The sequence below is a fragment of the Sabethes cyaneus genome, chromosome 1 (assembly GCF_943734655.1).
Source record: "Sabethes cyaneus chromosome 1, idSabCyanKW18_F2, whole genome shotgun sequence".
NCBI lineage: Eukaryota > Metazoa > Arthropoda > Insecta > Diptera > Culicidae > Sabethes > Sabethes cyaneus.
In genome coordinates, this window is record NC_071353.1 from 98,862,839 (window position 1) to 98,888,826 (window position 25,988).

The 25,988-nt window shown below is 37.9% G+C and overlaps 1 protein-coding gene across 2 annotated transcripts in view; it reads left to right on the plus strand.

Moving 5' to 3' along the window:
• The first annotated feature begins 606 nt into the window (after positions 1-606).
• The window catches only part of LOC128732626 (serine/threonine-protein kinase Smg1), a 70,476-nt gene continuing 45,094 nt past the window's right edge, over positions 607-25,988 (plus strand). The window contains exons 1-6 of one of the 2 annotated variants that reach the window (XM_053825916.1): positions 607-716; positions 774-1,640; positions 1,967-3,394; positions 3,459-4,526; positions 6,279-8,986; positions 9,049-9,451. In XM_053825916.1, coding sequence (XP_053681891.1) covers positions 807-1,640; positions 1,967-3,394; positions 3,459-4,526; positions 6,279-8,986; positions 9,049-9,451 — 6,441 coding nt within the window. In that variant the 5' untranslated portion in view covers positions 607-716; positions 774-806. The remainder of the gene's footprint in view (positions 717-773; positions 1,641-1,966; positions 3,395-3,458; positions 4,527-6,278; positions 8,987-9,048; positions 9,452-25,988) is intronic. The other variant, XM_053825917.1, reaches the window with a different exon arrangement.

Here is a 25,988-nt window from a genome sequence, read left to right on the forward strand (position 1 = left end):
ACAACTGGTATTGGCGCCACTGCTAAATCAAATGTCAGCTCAGATGGGAGAGTTGTAATGATGGGAAATGCCGATCAAAATCTATAACGATTATTGATAAAGTTTTTTATCGTTAATAATTACTAACGATAATATGATAGTATAATCAAAAATACGTAAGAAATAGAACAAAAATGTTAAAATAATAACAAGCCAAGAAGAAGGTTTCACTTTAAACCCTCCAATTTTCGATATTCTTCCCTGATGATAAAGTTTGATGATATTATCGATATAAGATTACTAGCGATATTATCAGTAGCACACTTTTCATCACAGTTTTGAAGGTTGCACTTTATAACTGTGCAGTCCAATTGAGTGTGAAGAGCGCAATATTTCCATTTTTGTATTATTTTTATTTTAAAGCCTCTTTGGGTTACTTTTATGGTAGCGTGTAGCCTGTATTTGACGTAAGAAAAAGTTAAAAAGAGATTTTTACGCCTACTCGCACTTACATGAACTATGAGTAGCGAAGACAAAAGAAAATAATATTTTCTCTCATTATTTTCCTGGGAAATCAACGTCAACAGGATTGTTTGTGACTAGACTATGAGCTGCACTAAACCTCGCTAAACTAATCTGAATTTGTTGATCGTTTTTCGTCAATTTATAAAAAGAATTACTTGGATACATGTATTAGGAATCTGTATGCTAGACACTTCTGGCATAAACTTGTACAGGTAACTATGTTTAAATTTTCAACTATTACTTTCATCTCAATAATGTACTTGATTTAGTAAGATGCTAATGCTGTAAAAGATCGAGAAGCAATGGATAGAACAATAATATTTAAGCGAAAATCCGATGATCGCTTAGATCAAATTGGTGGTGGTTCAAAATTGTTAAATGGTGATGGCGTAAATGAAATAAATAAGAATATATCATGTAGTGGAGGAAATAATAGAAGCGGCAAGCGATATCAAAACACCCGAACTATTGTGAAAAGAAAAGATAACCAAAAACAACACGAGAGCCTAAATGACGGTTCAAGCTTACAGGATTTAAATAAACAGCTGCAAGCAAATTTGCCGGAAGACATGCGTATTTCTAAATTACTGCGAAGGCTGTGTCAGGAAAATGATGTTAAAGCTTGTTTAGACTTGTGCAGCAAGCTGGGAGTCGTCATATTAGAACCATGCAATGAGTCTTACATACGTAAATCCTTTGACATTTTGGCTGACGGAATTATTTCCGTGCTAGAAAACGGTCCCCGTGACTGTCTAGATCAAATCGCGGAAGTTTTTGGTATGATGGGGTATGTAAATCGGAATGATTTCACCGCTTATCGCGCTTGGATTATAAAGTACTACAAAAGTTCCAAAAGAATGAAACGTGCTATGATGAAGGCCGTGAAAAAAACTATTTCATTAGATATCAAAGGTGATATGAAAGAAATGGCAAGCCGCTTGATGGATATGCTTAAAGATTACCTGGAAGCGGCTGATACAGTTGACACATTTGTGACGGTTACCGATGTAATTGTTGATATTTGCGCGAAATACCCAAGATGTTTTCAAACCCACTTTACAGACATCGTCGACATTGTTGTTGGTTGGCATTTAGAAACCGATCAAATACCAGAAGTGAAAAACCATTGTTCAAAGGTAAGACTCTCGATGGATATTTTTTATCCCTTCTTGTGTTCAATATAGATTCAAATCATGCAGCAGTTGATTATTTCAAACAATTCTCAACATGACAAATCTCAATATTGGTCCCGGGTTCAAATCCCAAGCCCACAGAAGTCACGAATGACCCAAGCTGGTTAAAGCGACCATAATCTAACAAAAGAAATCTTAATAATAATAAAATCCTCGTGCTGAAAGACGCGATATTCTATTTTATCGCGAAGGATCGTTGAAAACACAAAATGGATTTTTACACTGTCACCCCTGACTAATTCTATATCTAACCGATTCTTTTTATTTAGGTTCTCCATTCATTTAAAAACTTTTGGAATGAGGATTTGGAATTTACGCTCAACTTATTAGGTCAATTTGTTGAAGATATCGAATCTTGCTGTTCAGAATTGGAAAGCAGTGGTAGTGGTGATCTATTTCTATCCTCAGCTATTTCTTTCAGCTCCCTACTCGATGCTTTTAATACAGTAATAAAATGCTTGATGCCTACCCCAGAAATATTATTCCGGACCGTAGGACGGGAAATGGTAGATAACAGCTTCGAAGTGATCGTTAAAGCCAGCACAATTATAACGAAACAATATTGTCTTGAAGAAGTTCTACTACCGATCAACGAGTGTCTAATAATACTGCTTATGCTAGAACCATGTGCCGCTTCAGCAGAAAATGAGAAGATTCTTGTGGTAATAGGGGCGGAAGTTGCAATTGTCGAAACATTGAATCACACTCAAATATGTAGTCTGTTGTTGCTGTTACTCAGATACACGGAAGTTAAGGCGGCAAATTTGCCTCTGGAATTCCTACATCTAGTTTGGGAACCAAAATCATCTTTTGTTAAGCTTCGCTATCAGCGTTCTTCAGAAATTCGTGAAGGTCTACTTAAGTTATATCATTCTGTACTTGCAATCAAAAACGTCGAAACATTGGAGAAAGCGTACAAGTTTATTCTAGATGATTTAAGCGAAGCTATGGAGCTGTTGAAAAATAGCGAAAAAGCAGAACTACGAACCCAATCACAATATTCAATAAATTTCAATCTGCTTACTCTCTCAACACTTGCGATGGCAAACAATTCTATATTGGTGATGTGGACTCTTCAACCGAGCATCCTTTATGTTTTGTTAGAAAAATTGCACCTACTGGATTATTCTCTATGGAATGAATTTCCTAATCTGCATTACGCTATTCTTCGTGTTGCGTATCAGCATAGTATTCAAAACAGCAATTTCATATCATCCAGCACTTTACTGCGTTCGAAAAGTTACGCGATTGTAGACTCGTTCCACCGTCTTGGATTAGAAGCTACTGTATCTACATCAACTGCTAGTCCAACAGCGGAACATTTTCGTTTGATAATTGAATTCTTGGAAAACGTTCTACCAAGGGATACTTCACCACACCACTTGAATTTGCTTTTGGACTGGTGTCGAGTGGTAATAAGTCAAGTATCACAATACTACGATGTGCTCCTCGAAAATAGCACATTCAAGACTATTTGCGCGCATATTTGCGACATCAGTATGCGAAAAGATGAAAGATTAACATTAAAATGTGCGGAATGTCTCAGCTTAATGAGCTCATATAAAGCTTTGGCTTCATCCTGCTATCAAGGCATTGCTGAAGTATGTTGCCTTCTTATGTGTTCTACAAACTCTGAAATTAGAGAAAGGTTTTCACACATCCTGGCAAAGCTTCCATTACGATATACACTAAAACAAGTAAGTAACACGTAAGCGATAAATGATGAAATCCTTTAATCTTTAATTTATTCCGTGTTCACAGGTTAGTCAATTCAGTGGAAACAATGAACAACGTAACCAACAAATCTATGAGCTGCAGAGTTGGTATGTTGCCACAGAGAATACCGGAGACCTAAGGTCTCATTATTTTCGCATGTTTATTGATAAAATCAGCTTCCAGCGGGAATCCGCAAGTATTGATGATTTTCTCAAAGAAGTATTTACGAAATCATGGTTTGTGGACGAAGATAAAAAACAAAAGTACAGTGAAATGGCGTTAGCTGATTTGCGTTGCTTAATACCCTGGGCTCAATGGGAAGCGGCGCACTTTTGTGTCAATAACAAACTTCGCACACCTATTGGAAAGCCACAAGAGACATTTCTTAAAATCGAATCTATCATAAAGGAATATGCGCGCGTTCTGTCAATGAAAGAAAGCTGTACTGTTAAAGATTTAAGAACATCGATGGCCAACCAGAGACACGCTAGAATTCTGCTAGGATTCCTGGAGGCACTGGAAAAAGCTATTTATAATGCTGCAGAAGGAACTGCTTTTGCTTTACCTAGTCCTGAAAAGCCCGCGCGTACATTCTTCCGCGTTAACTCTTCTACTTGTGCCGAATGGTTTAATCGTATTCGAACAGCTGTATATTTAGTTGCATTGCATTGCATGGAACCGGAAATGGTAATTCGCTATGCGGAAGCGGTGTTGCGGGAACTGGTTGTGGCAAAAAAGTTTAATGATCCTATTTTCGAGCATACCCTCATGTCCCTGGTGTGGGCTTTGCTGCGAAATTGGGAAAGTGATGCCTTGTATGGCGTTTATGTATGGGCGAAGCAGGTCACCGGGAAAAAATACGCATGGATTAAAATGGCCGCCGAAGAGGCTGCAGGTCACCGAGAGACAGCCTTAGAAGGATTTATGACTATACTTTCTGATCCTGATTGTGAGAATTTGGACAGGCATATAAGAGATTTCATTGTTGATCAGATCACTCTGTCACTTATATTCACAATGAGGCTTCCTGAGCTATATGATTTTCTTGTATCGGAAGAAACTAGAGGCATGCAAAGAGCGACTATTCCGTTGATTACACTCACCCCGAAATTGGTAAGTTAACACACTCTAAAATTTATGTATAAAAAGAAATATTTGGTATTAAGAAAGCGGCTCTGCAGATTTTAAATGGACGCACTTGATAATTTCCAAAAATGTTTATTCGATAATTAATGCCAAATATAGCTTAAAACGCAGGAAACGTGTCAATGAAATGTAATATCAGATTAGTTTTCGGTATTAATTTTTTTATTTAAGTTTAAGAAGTGATAGCATCAATCTGCGTCGATGCTAAAGAGTGAGATAGCATTTGGAAAATATTAGGTACTAGCTGAGTGCCCGATCTTACTCGGGGAGCCTTTGTCTCACAGCCATTTGTACATCGGTTATTGTAACCGAAATGCTTATAATGCAAAAATACAACGCTTGTTCCTCTTTCAGACGTTCCACCCCATTTGTCAGTTCCCCCTCTTTTGTCTACCCGGCCACCTACACATCTGTTTTCTTTACGAAAGTCCCTATAAAACCCTATAAAGAAAGAAAAACAAAGCCATTTTTCCTATTTGCACCTTCCGCTTTTAACAATGGCCACCCCACCCATAGGAAATGAATAGTTTTGTTATTTTACTTTTCTAAATGCATCATTTTATTTATTTATTAGTTTAGTATTACATGCTATCCTAATAAAAAAAAAGTAGAAGGTGCAACAGTGTTTCTTCCATGGATGCAACAAACCTGTCATTCCTTTCATCTCATCTTTTAGTGTCACCACCAGGAGCAAGTATGCACAAATTATTGGCTAAGCCCACTTTGGAGCATGCCACATAAAGTTTACCATGGGAAAAACATGGTGTTTTCAGATGAACTCCACGCTGTTTGAATGATTGCCCCTGTGACTCAAACAGAACCGGCCAACAACAATTAGCACTAATGATCGAACACTTTTATACGATTTAATTCGGTGCATAATTACACTTGACAAATCTACAGCTGCGGGCATTGCAGTTTAGTGGTTCGTATTCTGATTTTTCTATTGTACGGATAAATTGTTACAGTCATGTGGGCGTTACTCCCCCCTTCTCGTCAGCAACCTCCGGTCATCAGCTTCTCCTTTTGTCCTACCGTCACTTATGGGAGAACCGTCCAAACAGTTCCCCCTCTTAAGTCAAGATTCTTTTAAGTCAAGGAACATGTGTACCAAGTTTGATGAAGAATGGTCAAGGCGTTTCGGAGTTATGGCCTCCCCTCTATTAGGTATCCTCCCTCACCTGTTAGGGCACCCCCCCCCCCCCCCCCTCCTTTTAGTGGACCCCCAGTGCTGATTCTCTTATGTCAAGGAACATGTGTGCCAAGTTTGATGAAAAACAGTCAAACAGGCGTTTCGGAGTTAAGGGCTCCCCCTCTTTTGTCAACCCCCCAGTGCTGATTCTCTTCTATCAAGAAACATGTGTGCCAAGTTTGGTGGAGGTCGGTCAAGGCGTTCTGAAGTTATGGTGGAACATATGAACATACAAACAAACAAACATACAAACATACTCACGCTCACTTTTATATCTTATCTTATATCTACTCTTATTGAACATTTTGCCTCGCATTTCTTCTTTCTGTAGCGCGCTGACGACGCAATTTTGTGTTGAAATAAAAACATTAGATCTTCAAGTTAAATCTCTACAGCTTTCTGGACAAACTGTCGCTACTCGCATAACAGTCCCATTTATATAGGAAACTCCATAGAAAATGGGACTGTTATCCGAGTTCCGGCAGCAAATTTGATTATCAATTGTTAAAAATTTGTATTATTTGCAGGTAGAATCTTGGATCGAATACGAAAAAACCAAGGATAAAAACGCTATTGATATGGCTGACTGGGATCAGGTAGATTTTGGTACAGATATTACCAATAACTTTTCCTGCCATAAACTGTTAAGTGACACAGAAAATAGTATTGCTGCCATATTTATGCTACAACATACTCCTGAAAAAGAGGAAAAAATTCGTATGTGCAGTGAAGTAGTGCACAGTGCACTACAGGAATGCCTACTAACGAAGTCGAGAGAATTCTTATTTCAGATGACGATTACTAATCACATTGTACATATAGCACAGATGACTGAGTGCACTGCAGATGATTTAAAATCGATTCGAGTTCATAAACAGTATGGCTCATTCACAATTATGAGAGTTTTGTCTTGGATCGAATTTTTTGACAACAGCAGAAAATGTCAGCAGAATAACATGGAAATGCGATTAGATCTTGTTTCTGTTGCACGAAAGGAAAACAATTTCAGTTTGTGTCAGCGTGAGCTTGATGCGTTTTATAAAAGTTATGATATTGCTAAACTATTTGGCATAGATCCGCAGTCTATTACAATTGACAAAATTCAGCAGCTACTGATGAGTGATACAATGAAAAGTAATCTATGGGATGTAGTTTTGTCTAGAGCAGTCTACGAGCAATGCAAATGGCTCTACTGTCAATCAAATAGAAAACAAGCCATTCAATTTGCATCGGTTGCAACAGTCGGAATACACGAAAAATTAGCCCAGATTAATGCTACTTCTGACAACCTTTTACGTGAGAGGAAGGCGAGATTTTTGCTTACCATTGCGGATTGGGTCCAGAATGAAGATTCCAAAATTTTAAACGAGCCACGATCCAATACTCCGCTAGTTAAATTGATCAATTCTCTTGCAGAGCTTGAGCCCTCTGCAGATCCTAGAACGGTATCAATTTTTTCAATTACGGACATTGTTATAGGGAAACTGCTACAAGCCAGCGTTCAGTGTTGTCCGGAATTAGCAAAAGCATGGTATCAATTTGGGTCCTGGAGTTATCGGTGGGGAAAGAAGATGGTAGAATTTAACACGGATGGTAACACGTTACATCTAATTAATCAGGAAGAAATACAAAAAATTTTGCCTGCCACATCGCCAGAGAATCTACAAAAAATAGCAATCATATTAAATCAACACGAAGTTGGTGAGGACGAAGAGGAAATTGGTTTGAATGAAATGAGCTCTACTGGTCTGTTAGAATCGTTGCAAACTACAATACCTGAACTGCGCACATGTTCAGCTGAAAAACTTCAACTAATAGTAGATATCTGGCGACAAACACATCGTACGGTTTATGGATATTATGAAATAGCAGCATCAGCTTATTTTCGATATCTTCAAGTATCTTCTTCGATCGAGATGGAAAGTGAAAATGGAAATTCATCGACGGTAACGGCAACGCTTCGGTTACTAAGATTGATTGTTAAGCATGCACTTGGCTTGAAAGAAGTACTAGAAGAAGGACTTGCTACCACACCTACCAATCCCTGGCGTGTAATCACTCCACAATTATTTTCCAGATTGAATCATCACGAACCATATGTTAGAAAGCGAGTCTCGGAGCTGCTTTGTCGAGTCGCAAAAGATGCACCTCATTTAATTATATTTCCGGCTGTAGTTGGATCTGTACAGGAAAAAAAGGTTGACATTGGAAATATTTCCCTGGATGAGTTAGATGATGATATGAAGGGTAATAACATACCTGATAACTCAGGATTAGCTTTTTGTTTCAATGCGCTTCTCGAAATTCTTTCAAAAGATGCGCCGGAGACGGTGCAACAAGTGCAAATACTGGTTTATGAGCTAAGACGAATTTCACTACTGTGGGACGAATTGTGGGTGGTTTCATTGCAGCAAATTTATTCTGAGTATAACAAACGTTTTGCTAGTTTTGAAAATGAACTGCAAAAAATACTTGAGAGTCATTTGTTTGAGAGCAAAAAGCATCTAGTGATCGAAAAACACAAACTTTTACTTAGACCACTAATATTCGTGATGGAACAGTTATACGACATGACATCTAGACCATCACAAACTATCCATGAAAAGCATTTCCAGGATCGGTACCTAAAGTATATAAGTGCTATGATTGAAAAATTCAAGGAACCATTCGATTTTAAGAAACCAGTGGAAGGTTGGACACGCTTTAAAGCCCTGTTAGGACAAATGCAACAACGTAGTCAGAAAAAAAATTCATTTTCTCTGCGTCTCGCGGAAATCAGTCCTATTTTATCGAATCTATCGCAAACAGCAATTTCCATGCCCGGAATTGATTGTACTCAAAAGCAACAAATTTTCATTAGCTCAGTGGACAACTCCGTGCAAATTTTACCGACAAAAACGAAACCAAAAAAAATGATGTTCTACGGCAGCAATGGACGTAGATATAGTTATCTGTTCAAAGGTCTCGAGGATTTACACTTGGACGAACGAATCATGCAATTTTTGTCTATAGCTAATCTAATGATGACAAAATCAATTGATTGTAACGGAAACATAACTCACTACCGTGCTGAACATTATTCCGTCATTCCACTGGGACCTCGTTCTGGACTAATCAATTGGGTAGATAATACTGTTCCGATATTTTCACTTTACAAGAAGTGGCAACAGCGAGAAGCCCTTCAGAAAAAAGACAAACCTGGAACCATTAGTCGGCCATCAGAGCTTTATTATCAGTAAGTTTTCCATTTGTGTTGTTAGAAAGATTTTCATTAGGTAATTTCCATTCGCTATTTAGAAAATTAACACCTTTGCTACAAAAGCATGGACTCAAGACTAGTGACAACCGAAAGGACTGGCCTATGCCAGTGTTAAAGCAAGTATTGAAGGAGTTACAAAGTGACACGCCACGTGATCTGTTGGCGAAAGAATTGTGGTGCCATAGCACAACAGCTGCTGCTTGGCGTCAAGTTGTGCGTAATTATTCACTATCGCTAGCTGTGATGAGTGTTATTGGTTATATCATTGGACTTGGTGATCGACATCTGGATAATGTGCTAGTGAAGCTTGCATCTGGAGAAATAATTCACATTGATTACAATGTATGCTTCGAAAAAGGAAAGACCTTGCGTGTGCCAGAAAAAGTGCCATTCCGTATGACGCCAAATCTGGAGGAAGCACTAGGGATTACTGGTATTGAGGTAAGTTCTTTATTTTAATGTGTTAATATTCAATGTTTTCTGAGTAGCATGGTATTTAAACAGACATATCACAATTTTGTGCTGTAATACTCTGAAATATTATATTTTCCACGCCGTTCTTTGAGCCATGAAACTTGATGCCTCAAACTGCATAACTAAACGATTGCTCTGTGCAAATCGGCAAAACCATAAACGATAGCTCTGTGAAAATCGGCAGGAAAAATGAATGGTATAATGCAATTTCGTAACACGTCAGCTTGAAACGAAATCTACAGGAGGTAGCTTAGTAAGATTGAGATTTCAGATATTGGACATAATGATCGTGTAATTAAGTATTGTCTCCATTTGAACCAGGAATAAACACATTTCTTCAAAGGTTAGGATTTTTTTGACGAGTAGGGAAATCTGCTAAGCACCTGAGAAGATACGGTACTATCAGACACTTGAGAAGACAACTCAGGGAGTGGGGTTTTTAGCTCCCGTAATGGGGCGTGAGAATCCCGACCCACTAAAACCCTACTCGAGTCTCCAGCCTCAATCCTCCCTGGCGCTACCTTATCGGTATTACTTCAGGGAGGAGCTATTGTGCTTAACGCACCCTCTTAGATAACTACTGAACTATGGTAATTATGCTGTTTACTCGCCGTTGATCGGCTCTCCAGCGGTTTTGTAGTTCAAGTATAATCTGGGTACCAGCCGCATTGACCGCTCCCAGACGTCCGAGTTACACATCCTTTGGACTAAATTATCCGGAGTAGTGTCCTGTCCGCTCACTGCCATCATGTTGCTTCTAAAGCCCATGAAACGAGGGCATACGAAGAAAGCATGTTCTGCAGTTTCCTCTACATCCACGCATTCGGGACACACGGGGAACTTTCCATGCCCGAATTTGTGCAGTTACTGTCTAAAACAACCATGCCCTGACAGAATCTGTGTCAGGAGGAAGTTGACTTCGCCGTGGAGCCTGACGACCCACCCAGGTATTTCCGGGATAAGTCGATGTGTCCACCGGTCTTTTGTGGGACTAGACCATGCCCGCTGCAATATGATCATCGAGGCTGATCTTGTGGTACTCCGTATGCCTCTATTTCCACGTTGGTTGAAGCATTCTACGTCCTCGCTGATGATGATGCCAATAGGCATCATACCCGCTAAGACGCAGATTGCGTCATGTGAAACTGCGATACGCACACGCCAGTCTGAAGCACATGAGACGATAGGTATTTTCCAGCTTACCTAGGTAGCTTTTGATTTCTAACGCCGATGACCACACCGGCCCGCCATATCTAAGTATGTACTGAACCACAGTGGCTAATAGCCTTCGCTTGCTGCCATATACCGCAGTTCAGTTATATGTTATTAGATATCATATGAGACAATGCCGAAATAGCTGTGGAACCCTTCTTGCAGGCATAGTCGACGTGGCTCCCGAACTTGAGCTTATCGTCGTCAAAAGTTAGGTTAACCCGATTCATATGCTATTTCACTGGCTTTATTCCTGCCTCCCATATGCCTCCAAAGTGGAGTTCTAAGAGGTATGGAATGCCAACGGTTCCATTTAAGGTGAAACTAGCCGTCATCGATTCTCAAATTTCAAAAGCAATTTTTTTTGTTGGAAACAAAAATTTTGGTCATGAAAATATTTTCGCTGCGTTCAGATTGGCAAGAAGAATGCAGTAAATACATTTCTATAAACAGACCCCCGCTTTTGAGTCTAAAGACTGCTTTCGAAATTGGACTCTACGATGAAAAGTTAATCATGTTTTTGTAGATGCAATTGGGTGTTGAATAATTATCGCAACGCAACCAACTCATGTTTCTTGACTACAACACAGGTTACGTTATCTGAAAATACAGCGCTTGTGGTGCCTCACCTACTAGAAACCGCTGAAGAGGAGCTATGAATTTATCTGTCGTTAAATCTGGCACTTCGCGATGGATTGCTTTGAGAAAACTGGTGCCGGGTTTACACAATATCCCGGAAGATTTCCCATAGATTTTGTCTGGTACAAACTAGCACTTTGAAATAATTTTCCTAATAGGATGTTTGACTCGTTCAGGCCAAACTCGCGGATGATGGCCAATAATCCATTAGGGCTCACAGGTTGGGTTTCTTCATGTTGCTTCCGTACGAATATATCGTAATCTGTAATCTGTCACGTAATGAACTGGGAGCAATGTTGCAAAGCGAGTAAGAAACAAACGATCCGTCCCATAGTCGGCAAGTTCTGAGAAACATAGCACCCAACGCTTACTCCACTGACTCAAGCGTACGACAAACAACCGCTGGGGCTGTGTACATAGATTCTGCTACCGACACAGTCGCGAGCGCACAGCCTACGTTCTGCGCAGCCCGTCACGAAACCAATAGTTCGTAAGCTGTCAACAGGAGCGTGAATAGGATGTATGGCTGCAGATTTTGCCTTACTTCTTTTATTCCTCATCTAACACCCTCGCTTCACACGCGGGTACGAGTGCGGGTCCTCGTGAGCGATCGGTATCAACGACCACGGCTGATAACTAAAACACACTCACAAAAACAAACTCGACTCATGGCATGAAAAAATAGGGAAGGGAGTCCGAGGAAGATGCTCGTTCCAGTGTACTCCCTAGAACGAGTAAGCATGTGTTGGAAACATGGTTTGGTTTGGTAGATTGGGCTTTCAATGCCTTGGTGATATCCCCAAAGATTCTGCTTCTGAAGTACTAGAAAGATCGGTCGCTCCGATTGACCGAGAAATGTTGATGGCATCTATGTTCATAAACTGCCGCTTCTTATGTACACTAGAATCCCTTTTAACGTCCATTCATTTCACGGAAATTGCATTTTACGTCCAGATTTTTACGTCCGGATTTTGAATTAACGTCCTCTCGTATTACGTCCGAAATTTGAATTAACGTCGTCTCGTTTTACGTCCGAAATTTAGATAAACCTCGTCAAAAATCATCAGGTGGTTTTAGAAAATTCGAAATAACTTTTCTTTCCATCTAAAATTCGGATTAACGTCCTTTTTTTTACGACCGATTTTCCGTGAAGGCACCAGTCGCCGCGCACTTAGTATATCAGCTAATATATAAATACATGTAAAAAATATAGTTTTTTACATATAGGGGCATTAGGGGCATAATGAGCACCCTAACTTGTTGACTGATTTAAGCATCCAAAATGACAGAATTTTTAAAGTGTCGTCATTGCAAAACATACATTCACTATCGATAATTAAAGGCATACTGTTAACAAATTGAAAAATAATTGATATGATGACGTAATTGCAATTTAAACTTATGTTTCAAAAACTAAAAATCGAGCACAATGAGCACCCCCTGGGGCATAATGAGCACCCTTATAAACACATGCTTGAAGGGTTATAAGAACAACAATCACACACACATACACACACACTCACACACATGCATATACACATACATAAACACATACATACACATATACACATACACATACACACCCATACATACACAAACATAAAACGTGTCAAAACGCCGATAAAACTGTTGACCGCAAGCCGCTTAAAGGCAATTAATCCGCGGAGGTTGCCTCTGGAGCACACAAGGAAAGTTTCGGATGACGCTTAAGCTTGCTGTGTTTTAGTGTTGAAGACATATGCTTTTCCGTTTCCCTCTACCAGCTGGTATACGAGGGTTCTGATTTCACGGGTAGTAATACCGTAGCATTAAACCTCCATATACAAAATATGGACCACCAGCTCATGTCCAGTAGCGGGAGCGGAAACAGTTTTGAAGGAATCAATTTGGTCCACCTCCTGCCCAGAGATTGCCGTTTCGTTTGGCCTCACATACCGAGCTAACGTCTGCCGCAGAATGTTGTGGTACTTGACGACTTGTTTTGTGAGTATTCCGTCTCGCCTTAGAGTGGTCAAGGCCACTTGCAAGGCCTTTTTTGACCAATTATGTCTTCCGGATTCTCTAGGCATATTCATACCATCACTGTAAACAAGCATTGACGCGATAAACAGAGAAACTGACAGGTTATTTAATGTAACATAGTGCTCGTTTCACCTCACCTAAGGGTGCCCATTTCGCCCCCAGTCAAATAGTTAAAGTAAAAATGGGTTTTTACACTATTTATAGTATAAAATCAAAACTTCAATGATGGTGAAATTTGAGATACAATGTATACATCATGTTGCAGTGTGCACTTTATAGTTTAAGATATTTAAATGATCGTAAAACCTTATTTGGTAGTGCACCAAAATCATAATTTTTTCAGCGTCTGAGAACCAAGTTGAGTTTTTTAATATAACTCCGTGTTTTAAAAGTAGAGATCACTCATTTTTTGATAAATAGATACTGTAGTACCTACAGCAGTGTTCCGCATGCCATATGATGTTACAAAATGCGTACTTTCGTAGAAAAGAGGGATGCCCATTTCGCCCCGTGTGCTCATTATGCCCCTAATCCCCCTAGTTATGCAAAATACATATTTGGTTAGCGGTTTTATCATGTTTTCACAGAAAAATATTAAAAACGTCATTTTATTGCATCAACTTACAGAAAACAATTTGCAATGCAGCGTGTACGTATACCAATCGCCGCGCATAGAATTAAGGCATGTTTCTATTGCCGCGCACATGTGTTCCAATCGCCGCGCACTTTTCTTACACATTTATTTTAATAAATATGAATATGCTTTTTAATCGTTAGCATGTTTTTATAATCTTTCAACAAAAAATCATCTTTTTGACGACTGTAATATAAAAGTAAACAACAAAATTAAGCTGTTTATTAATTTATGTTGTAGAAAAAATCAGGCTTAGTTAAGCATTCTTAGTAAAGATTTAGTTGCGGATAGTTTCCCTTTTTTTCGTTTTTGCTTTTTCTGTTTTCAGACGCACTGCTTCTTCCTTAGCCTTTTTCTTCGCCAATCTGATGGTTTTCCTTTCCTGTTTAAATATCTCAGAGGCTTCTTTTTCCTGTGTAACTTGTCTTATATATTCGTCGTATGCTGCACTTGTTGCAACAGATGGCGCTTGAAGTTTCCTCTTCCGTTCTGCTGAAGGGAGAACCGAGCCAGACGGAACTCGAAAAATTTTACGACGTGCAACATACATTATTCTTGAAGTTATGACTCTTGCATTTGTTTATCGTAATCAAATATTTCCGCCTCGGGAAAACTTTTGAAGTGCTCTTCAAAATTTTGTGAGATCAATTGAGGCTCATCTGTTTTCTGTGACTCTGTGAACGTAGAATAAAAATTTCCGTTTAAATTTATGAAAATTATCAAAATAAGAAACATACCATTTATCATTTTGTTTTTTATTTTTTCCAAACGTTGAACAGATTTGCATCTTCTAATGGACCATTCCAAAAACTATTTGTTTCTTGTAGTATAAACGATTCTAATTGATCTGTTGACAGATACATTTGGAATTCCTGGAGAAACTCTGGTTGGTCTGGAATTATATTGCTGAGTGTCGATGGCTCTGACTGATCACGTGTATTCGAATTGGCTATCACTAAAGAAGAATAGTCGATAGCTTCTTCGTTAAAAGGAAATAAACCGCATTTTCGAGATCCGCTGCTAATGGTTTGTTCAATCTTATCCATGTTTTCCGTTGCACGTTTTAGAAGTGGTGCTATTGCTTTTCTGAGAATAGTTACTCCGACATTGCGGATCCGCCAATCGATTAGCAACTTTGTCCACTGTACTTTCAAAAGACGAAAAAAAGAGACATTCAATGGCTGCGTGATTTGAGTTGAATTGGGAGGTAAACATATTAAAATGACTTTGTCCATTTTACATAATTCCGTTGTTTGTACGGTAAAATGCAAACGAGGGCCATCTACGAAGACGATCATTGGGAGTTTTATATTAATCTTGCGCACCCACGGTATAAAAACATCCCGCATATAAAGATAATACACATCACGATTCATCCATCCGCTGTTAGATTTTCCTGCTGCCCATCCTTCCGGTAAGCTTTTGTATATTCCGGATGGCATTCTTTGCTTATAAGGATAGAGTATTAAAGTTTGAGCAAGCTGTCCAGCAGCCGTGGCCACAAAAAGGGCCGTATATGCCTCTTTGTCCGAATTTCCAACCCTTGCGTGCACATAGGGTACACCGACTTCAGCAAGCACAATCTCCTTAGCAGGAACGGTCCGTATAGCAGTTTCGTCCATGTTAGCAATCCGTGATCCATCTAGTAAGACATCTTCTAATTCCTCGGATTTGAAAAAAGTACATATCTCCGCAAACCAGGCCCTTAAACTTTGCTCGTTAACGTTGACGCGGTGCTTCGGAAGAATACTTCGGAAGAATGATCCGCTTGGTAATGTTTGCATGCCGATTGAAAAATCCTCTGAGCCAGGAGTGCCCCGGAACGCCGTTTGTAAAAGGGTTAGTTTTGTTGGTTTTCTTTATGAAACTTGCAACAGACACTCGAAGAGACCGCGTATTTAATGGAAACCCTGCTTTGGTTGTCGCGATTATCCATCGACTAATTTTTTCTTCTTCATCGGCATTCAAAATAGTGCTCGGTCCGAATGAGGACTTCCCATATCGGTTGTTGTGTATATCTCGAAGTGTGCTTGGTGGAATATTGTACAAGCGAGCGGCTTTCCGTACAGCGCATCCTTTTCGAACACCTTTTCAAGCAAAGTTGCCATTTTCACAGGTTTTCTGTAAAATCACAGATTTTTTTGTCATTTTAAAGCACAGAATCTGTGATCACAGATGACAGATATTTTTGATAATCACAGATTTTCACAGATATGCTACATGTTGAAGAATAAGTTTATCACTGGAAGCGAAATGGCACAAAAAATCGGGAGGCAAAGTTACAAAACCGAAATTACTACACATCAAAATCAAAATTTAGGAAGCGTATGGATGATATTGAATGAACCATATTGTTCAAAAACATTAAAATGCTAGGTTTTCTTCATGGGAGCTGCAACTCTGCTCTCAAGGGCGTTTTGCAAGTTCTCTTGATAGCTGTTGTTTCGTGAAGACATTTTGCGCGGCGATTGCATCAGCTAATATTTTTGCTGTACCAATGAACACGCAGCTTGAAATATACGGAGAAAAGCTGGAAATGAATCAAATTCGCAGCATTTCAAACATAAAAGTTTGTAACTTACCTTTTATTTTAGTTTTCACCGAATATTTCTGCATACGCATACCGAAAAACGCTTAAAAATAAAAATGCACTTCTAAGCTAACAAAATTTGAAAGATGGCGTCTTGCAATGTCACCCGTTCAGAATTATTTTTTTTATCTACCATCAAATGTTATACACTTGTTCATTTTGCTGTAGAATAAACAAAAAACATCCAGTAACAGATTTATACGAAAGATATCAAATATTTCAATTTCAACTCGCTAAAATTAATAAAAATACTGCCTGGTGTGCGGTCACTGGAACAGCGCGGCGACTAGTGCTTTCACGGTATTACGTCTCCTCAATAGTGGACGTAAAACAAGATTTAAGTGTTTCTGATAGTCAATGCGCCGCAAAACGTATACCCACTTTGTCGCTTTCGATTACACGGTGTTACACGGAAAAAATACTTCTCAAATGACCTAGTGTACGTTGTTAGTCACACCTAGTACATCATAAAAACATATTTGAAATCTTCCTAACACCCCCAAAATTTCAAGTTATTGCAAAGCGTTTTTTGGCACGGTGTACACATACTATCATGAATAACTCAATAATTTTCCAAGCAATTCTAAGTTCTTTATACATTTTTGGAAAGCTTAGAAGATAAGCTTTCAGAATATATATACATTCACTATGGGTCTACAAAAGTTAGCCCACATTCCTAAGCTCAACAGCACTTGACTATAATCGAACTTTTTGTTCGATTATAGTCACTTTAACAGCTTGGATCATTCGTGACTTCTGCGGGGTTATGTCCTCGGCGTGAATGCTAACCATTACACCGGGATTGACCTCTGCATATTCTGTTGAATCCATTTACTGCCGCTGGACAGATATGCGTTCCATGTTACAAAACAGAAAAATGAGAAAATCGCACTCAAAGTTGAAAAACTGATTTTTCTAAAGTTATTTAGTTTTGGTGTTATTATTTGTCCCTCTTTGAGAAAATGTCGAAAAACTTTCATCAATTTTGTATACATTTTACATTTTAAATTAAATGAAAAGATATATACAGTGAGACGAATATACGTCCACTTTTTTAGTGGGACAAATTGTCTTCAAATTTTTTTCGAGTTTTTCTAGTATAAAAACCATGTTTTCATTTCATATTTTAAAAATACATACCGAATTATAACGTTCGTTATGTTGGCGTATCGTGACAACGTGGCATATCACGCCACATGTTTGCACCAATAAAGGTGCAGGTAGGATAATTTAGCTATGTAAGCATATTTAGCAATAAAACCGCTTGCGCGTGAGGTGCTAATCCTCTTTCATCGCGCAGCAGTCTAGGTGTACATTGTGTTGTAAGTTTTTAAAAAGAATACCGAATCACTTTGGTAGTTTTGTGGCGCAGCCGGTAGGATTTGCGGAAAATCCAGTGGTGTTAAGAAATCGATACAGTGGAACAAAACCAAGGAGGTTTCTAAAGTGATTGGAACAACAGATATCTTTAGCTGGTCACGCTAGGCAACAGTTGGAGCAAACAACGCAGCAGCGACACCAGTAATAGAACAACAGCTTACCAATCCGCCACTCACCCGCATCAGATGTTAACAGTTATAATACTGTAAGTATCTTACCTACACCTTATTTTCTTTTTACACATAATCATGCCTGAAACAAGACTCAGTGAGATCGAGCAGCTGAGAGCCCAGCTTAACGAGCTCAAATTGAAAGTAGAACAGAGTCAGGGTAATCAAATCCCTGACTCAATAAAAAACATGTCGGAATTCACCGGCAATAGAAAGGAACTCTCGTCATGACTAGAGGAGCTAGACGAGATTTACACCGACTACGCCATAAAAGGCGAAAACGGTGAACCTGATACCTTAGACCGCTACTATCTAAGAGCTATCAGGAACAAAATTAAGGGAGAAGCCCGCACAATCTTATGTGCAAATGGCAGCCCCAAATCCATTGCGAGTATCAAAGCGATACTCACGGAGAATTACGGAGATCAAAAGGATCTTACAACAAACTTAACTCTCCTATTCCACTTGAGGAAAGGAGAGAAGAGTAATTTGAAGTTCTTCAGCGATACTAAAGAGCTGAACACCAAACTAAAGACCAACCTACAACTAAATCCGATGACGGTAAACGAATTAATTGACGTCATTACCGTGACTAAATACTTAGACAACATTGGCGAACCTTTGGCATCAAATCAAATCCTAAATCCCTTGAAGCCGCATATCAAGATGTCTGCATCAACCAGAATGCGGAAATTCGAACAAAACCTTTCAAAAATTTTGAAAGGCATAAACATAATAATAACCCTAATTACAGCGGCGCCAGCCACAACGTAAAAACAAATTTTAAACCGACTACCGCGCAGAAACCGCCACCTAATCGAAAAATGAAAACAGAAACCAACGCAAACGAAGTGAACGGACACGCGAGTGATCTCAGTGAAGAAGAAATTGAAGCAGAAGAAATGTCGAGTGAAGAATGTGACTAATTAAATTTTCAGCAAGTCCGTGTGAGAAAGTCGAAGACGTAAACTTTTTGCCATATCTTCGACTACCAACAACAAAAGGTTATTTAAATATTCTAGTTGACACTGGCGCAAACAAATCGTATTTGAATCCAGAACATGTCAAAAATGCAAAAACGATCAAACAATCCGCCGTCGTCAAGAATAAGAATGAAACCTTTAAAATTGATAAAATGGTAAACGTGAACCTTTTCCCAGAAGCAGGTGATGAAAAATTGCCTTTTCATGTATTTCGTTTCCATAAATTTTTTGATGGACTTTTAGGCTATGAAAACCTTGCCATCCTAAAAGCCAAAATTAATACTAACAATCATGCGTTAATTATTAAAAACCAAATCTTTCCGTTTTCTAAATATCGCGTAAATTCAGTAAACTTTCACGATCAGAAGGAAAACCTTTTTGAAATATGCACAACAGCAAACGGTTCTTTCCTCATTGATAGGGACATTTACCTCACAAACAAAATAATACTTAAACCGGGAGTGTACGAAGCGATAAACAATAAAGCCACGGTGCATCTCGTAGCGAAAGAAAAGAATGTGAAATGCTCTCTTAGGCCGTTTGCATGTGAATGTTTTTCAATGACACAGGAGGAAAAAGATTTCAAACTTAATTTTCCTGCTGAACATATGAATAAGGAAGAGAGGAGGCTGCTAAGCAAGACTTTGAAACCGTACAAAGATGTTTTCTTCGCGGAGAACGATAGATTAACGTTCATCCACGAAGTCAAACACAATATTAAAACCACTGATGAATTACCAATTCATCAGAAAACTTACAAATATCCATATCATCTTCGAGAAGAAGTCTCAACGCAGATTCAAAAACTACTTGAGAGTGGAATTATTAGGGAGTCCTCTTCTCAATGGACGTCCCCTATTTGGGTGGTACCAAAAAAAATTGATAACTCGGGTAGACGTAAGTTTCGCATAGTGGTCGACTATCGAAAACTCAACGAGAAAACCCCGGCAGATCGATATCCGATCCCCGAAATTAGTGAAATACTAGACAGACTTGGTAAAGCACAATACTTTACGGTTCTAGATTTGGCAAGTGGTTTTCACCAAATTGAGGTGAACCCCAAAGACGTGCCAAAAACGGTATTCAATGTTGACCACGGCAAATACGAATTCGTTCGTATGCCGTTCGGGCTGAAAAACGCCCCAGCAACATTCCAACGGCTGATGGACTCGGTGTTAAGGAAACACCTAGGCATACGCTGTTTTGTATACATGGATGATATCATTATCTATAGTATTAATTTGCAAACTCATTTGAGTGATATACAAAAGATTCTTCAAACTTTAAGAGAAGCTAACCTGAAAGTGCAATGTGACAAATCCGAATTCTTGAGAAAAGAAGTTGAGTTTTTAGGACATCTGGTCACAATAGAGGGTGTTCGTCCGAATCCTCAAAAGATTGAATCAATTAAATCCTGGCCTTTGCCGAAAAATCGAAAAGATTTGAAATCATTTTTAGGGACCATCAGTTACTACAGACGGTTTATCCCTCGCTTCGCCCATATTGCAAAGCCAATGACCTCACAATTGAGGAAAGAAGTGAAAAATATCAACATTAGCCCCGAATATGAAAAAACATTTGAACTACTTAAAGACATCATGTCTAGTAATCTGCTTCTCACTTATCCTAATTTTGAGGAACCGTTTATTCTGACAACGGATGCCTCAAATGTCGCTATTGGTGCCGTCCTATCCCAACTTGTGAACGGAGTTGAACGACCTATAGCCTATTTATCCAGAACATTGTCGAGAGCGGAGGAAAATTACTCTGCCACCGCCAAAGAACTTCTCGCAATCTATTTTGCAGCAAAGACATTTCGACCTTATCTATACGGAAAACAATTTACAATTTATACTGATCACGAGCCGCTCACGAAAGAACTGAAGCTCACAGATGCTACAGGAAGGGTGACGAGACAGCGCTTGTATCTTGAACAATTCGATTTTAAAATTTTATATAAAAACCCGAATTAATCCACCTAGCGGCGTGACCTAGCCTTTCTACTGCCACAATAATCATTATTTAATATCTCAGGAACATCTATAATTAACTTGACTATATTTTTAATTATCCGTTCCGTATTCCTCAAAATCCTAATTTGCCAGTAAAATTCACAACGTATTGCGTAGAATAATTATATTTTCTTTCCTTGGGTGCGTAAATACTTGTAAGCGTCATTTATGTTATTTGATGAACACCTTATTTAGTTTTATAATCGGTCGGCCTTAACTTTTGGGTTTCAGAGCCACATACGAAACTTGTTTTGAATTGGCAATATGAAATATATGTTCATAGCAGATTTTTTGATATTTTTTTTGAGTGGTTTTAGCCCAAAGGGTAGATTTTTTTTTGATATTTTGATATTAATACCATGCGTTCAAAAGTTAGCATCTTTGAAAAACAAGAGTTCAGAAAAATTATTATATACTTCACTTTTGAAGAAAAAGGATTTCGACAACAAAATGATTAATCTCAAAATTTTACTATTAGTTTGCTTGGCTTCAATTGTGCAATATATCTGAATCAGAAAAAATAACTGAATAGAGCATTAGATATGAAAAAGAGAAATTGAACTTTTTCTTAGCTGGCGCTCCTTCAGATAATTATTTTTGCATGGAAATCAAAACTTGAGCTTCTTTTGAATGTACTTTCATGAAAAGATAGTCATTAACTTGATCACATCGTTTTTACAATGTTAAAGGGTTAGGAAAACAAGATGAGGTCGAAAAATAGTGCAAAAACTGCGCCATAAACATGCTTGAGAATGAGAAATATGATCGATATGATTTCCAGTGCTTGTCATTTCTGATTTATTTATTAAAACATGATACATGACATAAGACATCTGTCCTTTAAAATGTCACTAACGAAAACAAATCTTACGTTTACTTCCTATTTTTCATATAACATTTCTAAGCTCTAGTATCTATGGATTGAAAAGAGCATCTATTAATGCGCAAAATTTGTATGAAATTTGTATAAATTTATTTGGAAAAATCAACTCACTAGTATTTTGATCCTATACACCACTATATGTACTTATATACTTAAATTAACTGCTTTTCTCCGCTTTTTGCTTTTCGTGTACAATTGTGAGTAACAGCAAGTGAAGAAAATGACAATTGAAATCTAAAATCAAAGAAAAGAAAAAACTTTGCAATTGAATCCCGCTATTTAATATTTATTTGCGACAGATACGTAGTTCGCCTACGACGTGCAGGCTTCATCAGTGTCTTATTTCAAAGCGTATACGTATCTGTCACGAATAAATATTAAATAGTGGAATTTAGTCGGTAAAAGTTTTTTTTTCTTTTATTTCAGAGTTCGTATTCCACTAAGAGGCTTCAAAAACTTCTGACTATTGACATGTTTCTCACTTTTCTTGAATTTCATTGCAAATTGTCATCACATACACATACACATACATACATACATACATACATACATACATACATACATACATACATACATACATACATGCATACATACATACATACATACATACATACATACATACATACATACATACATACATACATACATACATACATACATACATACATACATACATACATACATACATACATACATGCATGCATACATACATACATACGCACACACATACATACATACATGCATACACACATACATCGTACACATTGAATACAATCAACATTTGATTGATACGTTTTGATTTCACACGTTTTAACGGTTTAATATACGGTGCTTAAGTGTTAAAGTTTGAATAACTTTTGAATGAACCGTCCGATTTTAAATAACTCGGTTTCGTTTGATAGATCTCAGCAGTAATTTTCAAATAATAATAAAATGTGTGATGTTTTTCATTGAATTAATTCTTAAATGTTACAAAAATATGTTTTAAATACTATTTTTTCACATTTCTTTATGTAACTTTCAAACTACAAGTCCATCATCATGAAATTTGGAAGTTAAGGGTTTGTAAGGCTCCTCTTTCATATGCAATTAATTTTGTTCAAATCGGTTAAGGGATCTATGAGATAATGAAGTCCCATATTTTTCGTATTTTTATACATAACTTTTGAACTAAAAGTCCGATCAGTATGAAATTCAATAGCGACCAATGGGACACCTAGACCTTTCATTTGACACTAAGAACATTAAAATCGGTCCAGCCATCTCCGAGAAAAGTGAGTGAGATTAAAAGCGTTACATACACACACACACACACACACACACACATACATACACACACACAGAAAATGCTCAGTTTTCGAAACTGAGTCGAATGGTATATAACATTCGGCCCGCAGGACCTTCTTTCCATTTTCGGTTTTCCAAGTGATTTCTATACCTTTATACTATATATTTATATAGTAGAAAGGCAAAAAGGTAAACAGAACGTCGTAGTGGATGACCTATCCAGGATCCCAAAGGCGGAAATCAACAACCGGGAGATGGAGAACGAGGTTTATGAGGACGACAACCTGTATGGAACTTCACCTGTGAATAGGTTTAAAAATCAAAATATCGAAAATGACAAAATGTAACATAGGACAGTTATGCTTCCTCCGGCAGTTTATACCTACACACAAAAAAGTGGAAATAGTTTGAATCACAGCCCAAAATTCCAAGTAATTACTCCGAGTGATCAGCAGATGCTCTTCGTCATATTCAAAGCGGGTAGAAACAACAAGAAGTTTTATTTTTGAAAAAATAGTGAAAAATAATGGTTTTCTTACATAGACTGTAGACAAATGTGACATCCATCGAAAAAAAAATTATTTAGAAAAAGGCTACAGGAAAATATTTTTCAGTCATTCATCACTCATCAATTTATTTTGATTTTCGAACATATCTTACTTTAGGAACTCGAAGCCCGATGTTATCGAAACAAATAAATGAAACTGATTCTGACTTTCCTTCGCTTTATACATGAAGCGACTTGTTTTCTTTGTTGAATATGTAGAACTATTCAAGCAAGCTTTAATTGAAACTGATGATTGTTTCAGTTGACGGCGATTGAAAGTCAGGCACGATTTGTCAATGACTAGATTTTTCATACCATACCATTTGCATCCTGTTTTGAAGCGAAGCGGTGCACTTCACTTGGAAACCAAATTTTTATTGCTTCATTGATAGGTGACAATTTGTAATTGACGGTCATGTTGCGGTTACGTCCTGGTTCGTAGTTCATAGAATAAGCACCATAGAAATAATGTTTACTAATAAAATTATAAGCAAGTAATTTTATTTTGGAAATTTAATAGAAAAAACTGTTAAAAAATCTGCAAATGTCTACTCGCCGGATGGAGCAAAATGGCAAAACAAACGTGGAATCTTATTATAATTTCGGTAAAAAACTATAACTCTGAGATGCTTAATTTATCCAAGAAAATTGGAAAATTTTAATTTTAGTTTTCCGGGAAAATTTGCGACTGTTATAAGACCTTAAAGTAGGCAGTTAAATACCGTTTGATCTAAATATCTTGATTGAAGATCGAGGCCGATTCTATGAGTTAAAATGTTGTACCCTTTTTGTTGTAGTACTCCAGATTTTCGCAAGAAGTATTACTGAAAGGTAATGCATGATTAGCTGCAAAATATCAGAAAGAAAAGTTTGTTCACAAATTTATTATTAGGTAACGTAATTTGAACATTTTTATGACTCTTTACAATAATTTAATGTTTTTTTTTATTCATAACCGTGTTATATTTTCTTGGAATCCAGCATTGCTCACTTCATGACTTTTTGAATTATTATTATCATTTTCATTCAAACCATTTGGTGCGTGCTGTTTGCTCTCAGAAGCACATTCGTGCATTTCTTTTTTACTAGAAACGTTTCTGTTTGTATGATTCTGATTCCTAACATCAAGAAAGCTATCGTATAAATTATAGTTGTTAATTATCACATTTCCTTTGATAATATGTGTTGTTATGCTTGGAATGCCTGTACTTGAGGAAATATTTGCTTCACTTGTACCCAACGCCACTTGTATAGTATGATTTGGGACTGATTCGTCATGTATTGTTGAAATGTATGTAATCTCAGGGCCATTGGAATGTGTTGCCGATTCTACACTAGTTTGACTCATTCGCGATGTCGATGTGCGGTATCGCAAATCATCCATGTTGGTTCGCGAGTTTCTTGCCTTAGAGGTTTTTCCTGGCGGGCTGTCTCCAGTTAGTATAGCATCGCATTGATCAGGTTTCCTACAAGTTAGCAATTTAGAAAAAGCATGCCGGAAGCTAGCGTTCTTCCAAGCGTAAATTAAAGGGTTCATCATTGAATTAGCCATTGCCAATGAGAATACCGCTTTATACAGTATCGGTGAATTATACTCAAAGAAGTGAAATATTTGCGTTAGAATGACAACAAAATATGGCAACCAGCAAAACGTGAAACATCCTATTATGAGCAGGACGACCTGTAATAAAATTCGATGGTTATGTTATGTGACTGAATATGTGATGGAAGTTTTTTACCTGTACAGATTTCCAATCGGAAGAAGTCTCCTGGGAATTGTGTACTCGTAACTGTTTAGTGTGCTTGACGGCTTCGCGCCAAATTCGCCAGTAAACGATAAGTAAACAAATCCACACAAGTGAAAACAGTGGCGTAATGACACCAGCAACGTACCACGGATACAGTAGCTCGTCGAATTCGCACTCCATGGCTGTATTCCACTTATTCCAAATTATTGGGATGCTTGCAACGAAAACTGCCAAAAACCATCCGAATGCTAATATCGCCAGAGCTACCTTTTTTGTCATCACGCTGTGTGAGAAAGAAACATGAATTAAAACAATGATTGTGTTGATTAAAGAATGAGCGAACATCGATAATAAAAAACACCGTTGCGTCACTTTGGATTTAGAGAAAAAATAAAAA